General features: G+C 33.2%; 2 protein-coding genes across 3 annotated transcripts in view; both read right to left on the bottom strand.

Moving 5' to 3' along the window:
* Nucleotides 1-2269, bottom strand: part of LOC148613938 (phospholipase D1-like) — a 76830-nt gene extending 74561 nt beyond the window's left edge. The window contains exon 1 of one of the 2 annotated variants that reach the window (XM_088587656.1): nucleotides 2137-2269. In XM_088587656.1, coding sequence (XP_088443782.1) covers nucleotides 2137-2144 — 8 coding nt within the window. In that variant the 5' untranslated portion in view covers nucleotides 2145-2269. Of the gene's footprint in view, nucleotides 1-1845 lie in introns of both variants that reach the window. The other variant, XM_088587655.1, reaches the window with a different exon arrangement.
* A 6012-nt stretch (nucleotides 2270-8281) lies between these two features.
* LOC148613939 (uncharacterized) lies at nucleotides 8282-9109 on the bottom strand. The gene has a single exon (XM_088586138.1). The coding sequence runs from the start codon at nucleotides 9107-9109 to the stop codon at nucleotides 8282-8284; it is 828 nt and encodes a 275-aa protein (XP_088442264.1).
* Between the last annotated feature and the right edge of the window lie 4636 nt (nucleotides 9110-13745).

Here is a 13745-nt window from a genome sequence, read left to right on the forward strand (position 1 = left end):
TCCTGCCTACAGGTACACATGTATGAAAAGCATGACATACATGATACACACTAGCTTTTTGTACGACTACTCATGTCAATTTAAATTCAATCCTCAACCTTTCTAGTTACATCGAAGAAAAACGTTATTTCTAGAGTAGCGGGAATGGCCGAGTAGCTCCGATTTTATTTAAAATATGCAATAATCACTAATTTCTAATGGGGCACAAAGTAGGCATTATTACAGTTTACTTTTACTGTGAAACGAGGTATTTTGAAAATTAGCCATCTGACGCTGAGGAGAAAACCTAATACGGCAGGGGACTGAAACGTTCCGGATACCATTCTTTTACTGTGAAATGACTTGCCGCGATTAGCATGAATATGTATAATATATATGAGTCATAATTCATAAGATGACTTTCTGCTGATAACTAATGCAGTACACTCGAAAGGAAATAATACATGAGTATACTGCAAGTTTTGTGAACATGATCCAGTCACTGCGGCGAGTATTTGTACGATTTAATGGGACTTTGATATTGTGACATCCTAGTGTTATCGGATTTTCGATTTATTGTATGTATACTTGTCAGTCGAAAGGTATGCTAAGGACAAATAAAAGATCAATGAAACAGGATGTGTAACCATGCCATTCTAGCATTTTTTCCCCCAAAATTTGTAAATAATAGACTCGACCCCCTTCTTTTGCCGGACCCCCTTTTCTAAATCTTTAGACCAGACCCTATGACCTTCTGTCCGTCTATTAGTCAATCTACGCGTCGAACTGCAAGATATTTTTTAAATATTTATAACAATTTTGTATGAATAGGACCGTCGTTATAAAAGAAAGTTATCGTTCATTTTTAATTGGTTTTGTTTTCTATTCGCTTCAAAATTTATATTCGCTTCAAAATTTATAAGACTTTAAACACAGAATAGGGATATCATATGCCCAAGCACGGCTTTTTGTCCGAAATATACACTAGAACTCTTCTGTTGAAAGGACCAATGCACACACAATTTTAAAATCTATTCATGAAGAAACACAAAACTTTTTTTCTCTGTGACAAGTCCATACCAAATTTGAAAAAAAAATACTAGTAATGTCTCCACACGTCGATGATTAGTACGTTTTGGAATTTATTTTAACAAAGGGTGCAATGTAATACATGAGATAAGTCATTCATGTGTTGACAAGCCCCGAAAAAGCTACTGTACACGATGGACGAGAATGCACCCCGTTTCATGGCTTACACAGCTGGGATGATTTTTGTATGTAAATGGCAAAATGTATGAGTTTAAATTAGGCTCTATGGTGGAACCAGGCGAGACTGCTGGTGCTGGTGAAAAAGGATTCAACCCCTTAATTTTCAGCAAATTATCGGAAATGAGTAAATGATAGGCTGGAGTCCCCTTTATTGTATATATGTATATATACATATATTTAAATCGGAACCCCTCTACTCGATCGGAAAAAAATCAGGATAATAAGGATGGTACCTGCTACAGGTGTATTGAAACACTTAAAACGTGATTTCTCTTTTAGCTTACAGGTAATGAACTGTAAATGATGGATAATGGTGCATGTTACTAAAATTGACAAGTATAAATTGGGAAAACAATTGAAAGTTTCGAGGGAAATAGGTTTAGATTTTCAATCAAAATATTATTCCAGATTTGTAGATTATTACACGTGTATACAGAAGAGAAAATATCAAAATATACAAAGAAAACAATTTCATCCTGCATATGTGTTTCATATACATATCAAGTCAATTATTGACCTATGTTCAATTTATCAATGACAAAAATAGATTGTCTGAATACAGACGTACAGACAATTTATAATATAGACAATACTTACTCGTCTTCTGAAGCCATGTTAGTGAAGTAATGTACAGAAATACAAAAATATCACGTAAAATCCAAAAAACTCTAATGTTACATTAGTTGTACATCCATTTTAAGAAATCGACATTTTCACAATATTCTAGTCCTTTGCTTCATAGCTACAGATGTTACTACATCACAACACGTGGTTTGTGGGCCATGATTGCTCATATTTACATTTTCATTGATTTGTATAAGCTTGCAAGTAGATATGTTTTTTCTCCAATTAAACAACAAAGGAGGAAACAAGAAAATAAACACTCACGTCTCCATCCGATACTCTTGTCTTTAAAACGAGATTAAATACATAAACATTAAATGTACATGTATATTGACTTTCCCGGTTTTCGAGATGTAAGTTGGGTTGTGAATACACAATTCAGGATACTTATTTCCTTGTGTTGTGGCAAATTGATAGAAAATATGATTGCTATGGATTTTGTATATATATTGTTGACCTTAAGTGTTATTAATATGAAATATTTATATCGGAACAATCTTACGTGTACACGGTATATGTGCGAATGTATCAAGAATAAAAAAATGAATCGTTTATATTGATTGTTTAATAATACATGTAGAAATAACCTAGATTGTTCGAAGAATCCTGAACCACACGGTGGAACATGGGGTTCAGCAGGAACAATAGTAATAGTAAACCGAGTGGTCTCGAACGTCTTGGTCCGAAAATTCAGGATCGAAATCTTAGTGGTCACGCTTGGTAAGGAAAGTGGTTTCCAGAAAAAGGCTATTATTAGCACAATTTGTCTTGAAAAAATAAAAAAAAGGTAGTCAACCGTGGGACCCTTCTTCCTTTGGGAGATGTGGTCTCCATCCATAATACGACCCGAAAAAAAAGACAAAAACAAAACATCTCATGAATGCGCGTATGGTACATCATGCTCCGAACAGCGTCTAACGTTCGATATTTCACTCTACACGCTGCAGCCAGCCCTCTAAGAAAATGCAAGAAAATTTTGTTAATTTCGCGCAGAATTTGGGCACAAAATGTGCAAATAATAACCTAGAGCCCCTTTTTTCTGAACCTCCATTTCGAAAACTCCGGTCCGTCTCTGTTTGCGTTGGTTGTTCTTTCGGAAAGATAATATAGAATGGATTACTAACATTGACCACTGATACCATTAAGTGAGTTCTTTAGTTAGTATTTTAATCATTTTTCAATACTCGGTGATGTTCCTAATGTTCATACTTTAATTCATAGACGCTGGATGCTATATTTTTAATTGCTTTAAGTTGTAGTCTTAAAAAAATGTAAAAATCATGCAAATTCTGTAAATTAAATGCAATACACCTAACAAAAAGGGCTAATGTAACATACTTTATTTTTGTTATTAAGTCGTTTTATATGTCTATATGATAAAATGTATAATTATTCATTCCAATCTATTTGCTCTTAGGAGATGATACACATAGAAAACTCAACAGTTTCTACTGTATTTTAGTGTCATTTACAGAATTCTCTTCCTTAATTTGGAATTCTACAGTACATTCCATATATTTTTAATCTCCTATGAACAAGAGTTATATTAAAAGCCATATGTTTCTGTTTACTGTAACATTTTAAACAAAATATCAAAAGAAAAATATGTAGGATTTCCAACCATGAATCACATTTTGCATGATTCTTAGCCGGAGAGCTACTAACACTTCAATCCCTTAAAAAACATAGTTAATGGGGAAACGGCCTAATATTCTATCAAAGCATAACACCAGGTAATATGTTAATCACATTGATTTACTATTAGTATGAATAAGCTCAAAAAGAGGATAGATTGATTGATTGATTATTGGGGTTTAACGGCCGAGCAGCAATGTTTCAGCTATATTCAGGCGATGGACATGAAACGGATGATCAAATGGATATGAAATGATGATGATGAAATGAAAAATGGGATGGAACACAAGTATAACAGAGTCGACAAATTCCGATTGCCACTAGAAATAGGGAGGGATGGATAGGGTCGGACAATTTAGCCTACTGTGGCGGAGCGCAAAGATTCCTACTCATTTCGAATACCACACCAGAGTCTTTAACGTGCGAGGAACGTGGCATCTTTCCCAACACGGTGCATCACTACGGTTTGCGGTCAGGTTTTCCGTATTATGGACTGACGACCCCAGCATGTAACATGCTATGGTTATCGTATTCCACCACCTGGGACACACAACCATTTAGTCGCCTTTTTACAAGCTTAGCGCTGCTGAGGGCCTATTCGTTTGACAACCGGAGCCGCACGGGGCTCAAAAACAGGAAGGGAAAGCCATGAATTCTTACATGGGAGTCATTTCCATTTATGCATATATTCTGAAAATTTGCTATATCGGGTCTATCAGGGGCGGGTCCAGGTTAGGACGCAACGGGCGTACCCTCATTTTTTCAAAGAAAAATAAACTATCGTAATCTGCCAAATATTGTAGTGGATCTGGCAATTTATCAAATCCATTCATTAAACATGTCATAATTTGCTTTTCTTTCATACTGATTCTCGTAAATACGTTTCCCCTTCGTAAAATCCCGGATCCGCCCCTGCCTGTCCTATTTTGGTGCGAATTATACCCCTCTCTAAAAAAAAAACACAGAATAAAGAACTGGTAGCCGGATTTTCCATCTTCTAAATAACTGAAAAATAAACAGGGCATGTTACTTTAGTCGGAACCAAACAATCGGAACGAAGGACTGTAGTCAATGTTATAATGAACTCCGGATCAAAGAGAGACAAATATTATGAAACGATGAAAAAGGAAACAAGACACGGATTTCCCAACCGACATTATTTAAATTACAAGTATGTTTAAATCCTAAACAATAGGCAGTCACGATTTTTTAAATATTATCATAAAATCTTAATACATATGTCATGTACCGATATGCATTTAGCAAATATTTAATTACCTCGACATAAGAGTCTATGTATATTGTAATTAAAACTCTATTGAAAATGAAATGCACTTCTGACAGTTTCTGGAATGCCCTCTTTATATAAGAATATCAGTGAAATACGTAAATGACTGATTATATTAAAAATAAAAATACCAGAATTTAATTAATCTAAACAAAAATCATCTTTTTACATGTACCTACAAATATTGGCATAATTATAATAAACACGGGTTTCAAACAGACAGTATATTGAGTAGATAGATGAACGTATATACTGAATGAAAATGTATATACTGATCTGCCCACCAACAAACCCGATTTGTTTCGTTTTAAATTTCAACGAGGGCATTTTGTTTGCGTAAGTTTTGAAGTACCAGTCCACATAAAATTCAGATACCGCCTATGGTAAAGTGATTCATGGTGAAGAAAAAACCCACCAAAAAACAAACGATGCTTTTTTCAGTCTACATATGCTATACTTTCACAAAACAACAATCTTTTCTGCATTCAGATCTGCACTTTTTTTTAAAACCATACATTCATCTCCCACTAAAATCAACCAAGTGAAGCCAAAAAAAAAAAAAAAAAAACGATAACTCTTCCAAAGTGCAAATTTCATGTACAAACTATATATTTTTTATCTCGAAAGCGCAAAAACCAAATGAAACACTAAGACTGGTTATGTGATCAGTAACTGTTTCTGAACAAGAAATAAAACTGAATTCAGTGGGTTTTTGACACGCATGAATCATCATCTGTCTGATTTTTAGAAAGACTGATACTTAAAACTTTTAAAAGTGCAAAACATGGTTATACAGGAGAAACAATAACGAAGACAAAAATGAAATAACCTTCAGTTTCCATGGCAAACACACTGACGTGCTCCACGTGCACTCATACTGAATACCAAGACCTTAGACGTTGTCTGCTTAAAGAAATGTCTGTTAAAACAAATCCGATCAAGTTATTGATGCGTTACACTTTATCCCAACTTGAAAAAATCGACAAAAGTTGGTGGTGCTGTATAGGCAACAAGCACAAACTATTATTTTGCACGAGCCTGGCCTAATTTCCCGGAAAAGTCACATCCCTTGACGGCTATTCCTGTGACAAGGAATCTTATGCCTCCATCTTTTCGGTTGCATTATGTTATTAATAAAATGCATTCAATCATAAAAATAATCGGTCAAAAATCAAAAAATGAAGCCCTATCTAGGCAATAACCATGAATAAATCAATGATTTTTACCTGTCTACACCATGCAAGTTTGAAATAGTCCCCACAAGAATAAAAGACGTATCCAGGCGAAGACATAATACGTGTATACGTGTACATGGACGGATTGCGCGTAATAGTTTAACTTTTGTCTAATTTACAAAAAAAAAAAAAAAAAAAAAAAAATTAAAATAGCCATCTAGATAAGATTCATGCAAAAAGTGATCCATGGCTGGAAAACCTGCATATGTTTATTGTTAATATTTTGTTTTAAATATTATGATAAACAGTAAGTAACATGTGACTTTTCATATAACCCTTCTTCTTTGGAAATAAAAATCATATAGAATGTGCTGTAGAATTCAAATTTAGGGAGATAACTCTGTAAATGATACCAATGCAATAGAATCTATTGGATTTTCAATGTGAGTGTTCTACTAAGAGCAGACAGATTGGAATGTATTATACAATTCATTATAAAGACATGTAAAGCAACTTAATAACGAAAAAAATAATCTGTAGCATTTTTGGGGGTGTATCACATGTTACAGAATTTGCATGATCTTTACAAACACTGCTACTTAAAAACACCACCTTGGCGAAGTCCTAAAGTAAGCGTTTCCTACTTACATGTATCTCAATTTGGCCCAGTCGTAAGAGTGAAAGAGTACCTTTAGTGAGCTTTTGATCAGTGAAAACTCTCTCACTTTGATGTTGGTAATTAAGATGGGCAAATGGACTTGAGAAGTGGGCTGTAAAAAATAATGTATCTGCACATACTGTTGTTTGTGTGTTAGTTTAGAAATTTTATATTTTAAGTACAAGCCTTTGGTAATAATAAGGAAAAATGGGGGGAAAATGGCACATGATTGTCCAAAATACACAGATCTATCAATATTATTTCACTCGAGGAAATTTTCTGAATTTGAAGTATACGCTATTTGATATGTGCATCACTAGGAATTTCTTTATTAGAATTTTAGAAAACAGAGGTTTTTTGACAGGTACATTCGCCACTTGAATGTTCATTTACAGTGCATTTCAAATTATAACTCATTTAACCAAAATGATATGGAAAATCTTGTCTTTTTTCTTGATTCTGATTGTACATACAGTAAAATTACTTTTTTAACATTATGGGTTATTTAGTACCATGTTTTACCCACCGCCTGATTCTTTCAGTGGCCAATACTAAAATGTTTATTGTACATTTTCAACGGTTTCGTGTTTTAGAGTCTTATATTTTATTTTATTTTATTTGTTTATTTTATGTCTGATTTATCGTCAGATGATAAGCGTGATTTACGTGTACATTTGTTTGCTTGTTTGTTTGTATGATATCTATTTGGTACAAATGTAATTTTTTATGGCGGAAAAGGAATATCCATTTTCACTAAAGTAAGACACCACAGATTGTTTTTGCAGTCTTGATATACTCTACCTGTGTCTTCAAATGTAAAATGGTGTTTTTGTTTTGTTTTGGCATCACCAACTCCTGCGGGAAACAATAAACTTGTAATTGATGTGGACAAGAATATGCACAAAATTAATGTTGACAATTTCCCAACTAAGATTAAGATGACGACCAAGAAACTGAATTTGAGCTTTCGGAAAGAATACAAAGATAGGTAGACATCACACAAAGATTTTACTGATTGAGGTTTTAATACTCACATTGAATATACAAACATGCCGTTGAATTGTATTTTGTAGTCGAAACAAGTGCGTTGCAAAATGAAGTAAGAGTCGATCGGAATTGTTTTTGACTTTTTGAACGGGATACGTGGAGACATGGACGTGCACTTACAATTACGTATACCTACATACGTGGAGACATGGACGTGCGCTTACAATTACATGTACCCACATACGTGGAGACATGGGCGTGCGCTTACAATTACATGTACCCACATACGTGGAGACATGGGCGTGCGCTTACAATTACATGTACCTACATACGTAGAGACATGGACGTGCACTTACAATTACATGTACCTACATGTATGTATATGTTTTAATTGACAACTGTTCTGCTGTACACGAACATACAAAAAAACACACACAAACAAACAAAAACACACAAAAAAATAAATAATTAAATGAAATTTAAAAAAAAATAATGATTTACCTACTAGCATCCCCAAAAATAAGAAAAAGAAATTTATAGCACAACATTTATTTATTGACATGCAGAATTATTGTACAATAAAATACTTTTTTTACAAAAATAAACCAGTTATCACAGATACTTGTTCAAGGATCCATTCCATACTATCGCACTATTATACGGTGATCAAAACAAAGCTTTCCAATCTCGTTTTGGATTTTTCTGCGTTACAGTACATCCTTCACATGAACACGGAGTGCCTAAAGAATGCCCAATATGACTGCTGCCCAACTGTGATGTAATCATCGGTGAATATGATGTAGACATACTTCCATCTGATGAAGAGTCAAACTTTGAGTCCGTGCTCTTTTCCAATAACGAAGATACTGAAAACTTATGCGGTACAGATTTAGGACTACGGGTGTTTGTTTTGTCTGCCAAGGGCGTAGATGTTTGTATTCTCGATAGCATTGCAGTCTTTTCGGCATTGTAGCTAAATGCATTCGGTGTCAGTCCGAAAGACACATTAGCGCTTGCAGTATCTATATAAGGCGGCACAAATGCTGGTGTTTTATACGGAGAGAATCGTCCGTTGTTATTCAAAGAGTTATAGACAGCAGCTCGGTGACTACTTTTTACTGACATATCTTGCACCACTTTCTTCATTTCTTCCACCGACTGTGTTAACATGACAATATAGTTCTTTGCCAGTAACAGAGTTGACATTTTGGATAGTTTTTTGACAGTTGGAGCGTTAGAATATGGAATAACTTGCCTCAATCCTTCTAATGCAGCATTCAAATCATGCATCCTCTGCCGCTCTCGACTGTTTACTTTCAGTCGAATTTCTTCCGGTACTCGAGATTTCGACGACGAAAAGGAAGTTGAAGAATCCGCACTAGAGCATCCACTATTGGTACAGCTGTTGAACGATTCACCAGAGCCCGAGTAATCAATTATATCGCTGGCATCGTCTTCAATTGCCTCGATATCAACAATTATTTCTTTCTCCATCCTGTTCAGTTTATCTGTGGTGAAGTTGCTAAATGTTCTAATTTAATCAAATTTGTATTAAACATTTATTAAATGCTTCGTATTTAAATAACAGTTAACAGATCAGCTCCATAGTGATTGGTTTAACGGTTCTTGATGACCCGCCCACCGTAAACATGTGCTCGTGTCTGCTATTAACGTGGATAATTGCGCTCCTCGGGCAAAGTCTCACCATTATATGGATCACAATCGATGACCAAGATTTTGGAATGTACCTTTTTTACTTTTTATTTCTTAGGAAAATTGGAATAGTATATTAACATTATCTTTCTTTTAATTGTTTTTCATAAAAAAATATTTCATATAACTTAAAAAATTTCTCAAATGTACATATATGTATCGTTTGAATGACTTGTTGAAAATATTGATGATTTTAATTTTTATTATTCTTTATGTTGAATGTATTAAATGCATGGTTCTAAATTCTAGAAACATGTAATATAAAACAAAAAATATGTAACTGAGAAATTCGCAAGGAACTACATTATTTAATGTAATTGTAACATTAATGTGTACATGTATGTACATGTATTGATAAAGTTTCTGCGTTAATAACTCTCTAGTATTAGAAAAAAAGGGAATTATGCGAAATCTCGTATTGTAAAAATACAAAGGCTTTAAATTGAATTGGAATTCTATTTCGTAAAAGCGTAGGGCCTCACTGAACTTGAAATACATCATTTAGTTAAGCTAATTTTACAATTTTTATAAAATGTCAAAGTTTCAAGTTTTTATTTTACTAATCTCTAGAAACATTACTTGAATCGACTCCATCTTTGTCAGTGCTTTTAAAACTCTTAAATTGTTACATTGAAGACAACGGTTCATACATGTTTTTCTTATCCGATTTTTCCGTTTCCTGAAGATCAGAAATACCTACATATTTAACTTTCATTTGTATGCGATATATCCGACCAAACATTGTCTCAATTAAATCAAAAATAGCGCGTTAATTGTGTTGTGTACATTCCGAAACCAAACAGCATACAAGTGCATGTTATAACTTACAGCAGAAATTGAGCATTCACTTGGTCTTATCTACCTTTCAGACAAACTTGTCTTTTTTCAATAACATTCTGACCTTTATGTTTATTTTTCTCCAAATTCACTGGGTGACTATATTCCTAAAAATAAATAATGTTTTTTTTTTTCTCAGAAATGCCGGATCTGGTATGTAAAACGGAAATCTTTGCCTTGGATGTTGAAATTTTATACTAAATGTATTTTTGCGTTGAAAAAGGGAAAACAAAAGCCCAATTTTAATCATCCATTTATTCATATGAATGACCGTTTATGTGTCTATGTTACTGTTGAGATATTGGAGATCAATCCGACTTATTGTCTGTCTGTCCGTTTTAGGCGCGGATCAAAAGACGACCTTGCCAGATATATGCCCCCTTACAAATGTAAAAAAAAATATTTTTTGGCATGAAATCTTGATTTTTCACAAATTCTAGCTTTGCACGGCATTGATAACCGATAAGATCTAATAAACTTTGACATTTTCGTTCCAGCAATTATAAAAAAAAATAAACTCTGTTGGTTAATTTTATTTGATACATTACCGAACTTTGTCAAAAAAAATAAATGAAGTAAAAACAATATATGCCTCGTACATTAAAATTACTTGCAAAATATTTATGTTATGTTCGTAATCATCTATTCTCAACAACTCTTTAATTGCGCTGTCAGTGCTAGAATAGTTACATATTTAATCTCAATCGAAACAAAATAAGATGACAAAATGTTTTTTTTTCCAAAAAAAATGGGTTTCGAGGCCAAGAATTCAATGCTATTGAACATTTATACCCAAATGTTGCACGAAAATAATCAAGTTTCCAAACAAAAATGAGAGTCAAGCCCCAAAACCCCTTGGAATTTAAGCCACACGCGAAACTACACCATTGCGGGATCACTTGATAGAAGTTTAAAATACATCGCAAGATTGCACAACTATGCCACAGTTTGTTCAGGACATTCATTATTTACGTTTTAGGATGTTTATATTTAAAAAAAATAGTAAAGGACACCGAAATATTATCCAGTGAAAGGTATTGGACTGGTCATAATATTCACCGACAAATTCATTTCACTACACTTAGTAAAATTTAAATATTGACCATCATATCACATTTCTTATTTCTCAAAACAAATCCGAACACTATCGCTGCCACAAATCTGTTGTAAAGTGTTGATCCTTTTGTTCGTCGACAGGAAACTGTTTGTCTAGAAGCAAGACAGGATACAACGTAAAGATTGCAACGAGAGATTTCATCTTAAAATAATTATTAATTTTAATTAATTTTAGAACATGATTCTTGCGGTTTATTTTCCCGGGGGCGGGGACGGGATGATAAGGTGTGAAAACATTATCATTATTACAATGACCACTATCTTGTCATTCTAAAGTGATCATAAGCGATTCGGTCGGACCTATCAATTAGGCCGGATTACATGGTAGACACGGGCGATGATGGACAACGGAAATTGTAATGATAGGTGTGAAAACAGACAAGTTGTGGTTTAATTTTGTGAACGGACTTTTGAAATCCGGTCACGTCAAAATTGTTCTATACATATGTCTACTATAATCACTTCGATCTACAATTGAATTTTTGAATACCCCAAAATCGATTTTCGGTGAATAAAATCATGATTGTTCCATCTATAAAAGATAAAAGAGGCATGTAGAGGACTGACAGGTCACACGAACAAGGACACTGCTTATTAATAAAACGTCGTTCGCCGTGCAAGATGAAATTTCCAAAAATAATAATAATAATAATAATAATGATAATAAAATGAAATTTCATGTATTCATACTGTACAGAGGACATTTATATGTACATGTAACTTGCTTATATAAAAATTATAGCCCTCTATTATTAGTACCAGCAAACGCTGAATAGAACTTAAATATTACTTTGTATAACTACAGCAGAATTTGTTTTTACCTTTATTTAATTAATAAAATTCTATTCTTATTTCTTAATTTAATCATTGATATGAAACCAAAAAAAATAATAACATATATCAAAACATAAAAATGCGTAAAACATACTTTTGTTCTCAATTATATTTAAATATAACAATTGATTATGTAGTATTTTCGTATGTATATATATGTAAAATATCAAAGTACTGAACGTTGTGCACCCGTTACCAATGTAAGTCGTGATGTCTTTTGACTTTTTGCGATCAGAACAAAGAAATGCATTTTTAACATCTGTGTATTATTGATTCTTATCTTTTTAACACCAAAATCTGTTATCTCGGCTCAAAATTATAATCTGTCAACCAAATATCAGTTTAATACCATTTAGTTATAATTGGGCTAACTCCCCACAGCAGGAGCAGGAAAAAATAACACATTTTTTTGAAAACAAATTGCATAGCTCATTATCCACGAAACCTGTCTAAAGTTGAAAAAATTAAGACAATTTTTTAATAACCGATAGAATTTGTCGGGGTGGGGTGGAACCGAAATCACACAAACCCGTTTTATAAGTTACTAATTTTGACAAATACTTCAGGATAAGACGGTTTTTATGCATGTTTTCAAACAAAATAAAATTTTTCCCATAGTCCCTATTTAACATGGTCAGCATATAGGAAAACACATTTTACCAACAGTATATCGGAATGCTAGTTGCTGTTATTAATTTCCTTTGTTTTGACTCTTTTGTTTTGACTGCATATTGCAGTGCAGCTTTTGTTCCGGTTTCCATTTTTGACGTACACAAAAAGCCATTACAAAGCTGAACGACACCCCCCCCCAAAAAAAAAAAAACAAACAAAAAAAAACAAACAAACAAACAAAACTAAACTAAACAAAACAAAACAAAACAAACAAAAATTAAAAACAAACATACAAACAAAAACACAATTCAAATGATATAATACACTGCTGTACCTAAAAAGTGATGCATTTTAGAAGTTTTTATTCTAAATGATTAGGTCATATAACGGATCAAATCAGAACGGAAGGTTTTTAAAGTCAAAGAGAAAAGAAGAATATATACATAGAAGCACACGAAACCAAACAGAGAAGCAAAATATACATGAAGCATTAAGCGAATTCTGTTCTTCTACAAAATGATGACGTGTGTATGCTACAAGTTGAGTGATTGGGTTATATAACTTTCGATTTCAAGCTAAATCAAATCAGTTTTATAGCGAAAAAGCGACTTATATATTTCTCAAAATACATTTACTGACATTTGCGTAAAACGAGTGAATGGCACATTGTGCTTAAACTTTGTCCACATTAATTAATCATTTTGATATTGTCTCATATATCAAAAATAATGTTGAGCTAAATCACCATTTACATGGTGCAGAAATTATCAAGGCAGAAAGTCACCCCTTAAACATACATGTATGTAAGGTAAACTATGTGCTTATGATTTTTCTACGTGTTTATATATAGTATGCTTTTTTGTAAGATTTGTTGGTAATTGTTTGTATTAGTTTTACACCACTGAAAGAACATTTGTCCGAATTACAATATAGCATTATGATTCAAAGTCGATTATAACACCTCTTTGGTTACATAGCATTATGATACTGCGCTATACTATCTGGACTATCAGTGATA

Source organism: Perna viridis, chromosome 6 (genome assembly GCF_037379345.1).
Source record: "Perna viridis isolate PV_CMFRI_1.1 ecotype Kerala chromosome 6, ASM3737934v1, whole genome shotgun sequence".
NCBI classification, from domain to species: domain Eukaryota; kingdom Metazoa; phylum Mollusca; class Bivalvia; order Mytilida; family Mytilidae; genus Perna; species Perna viridis.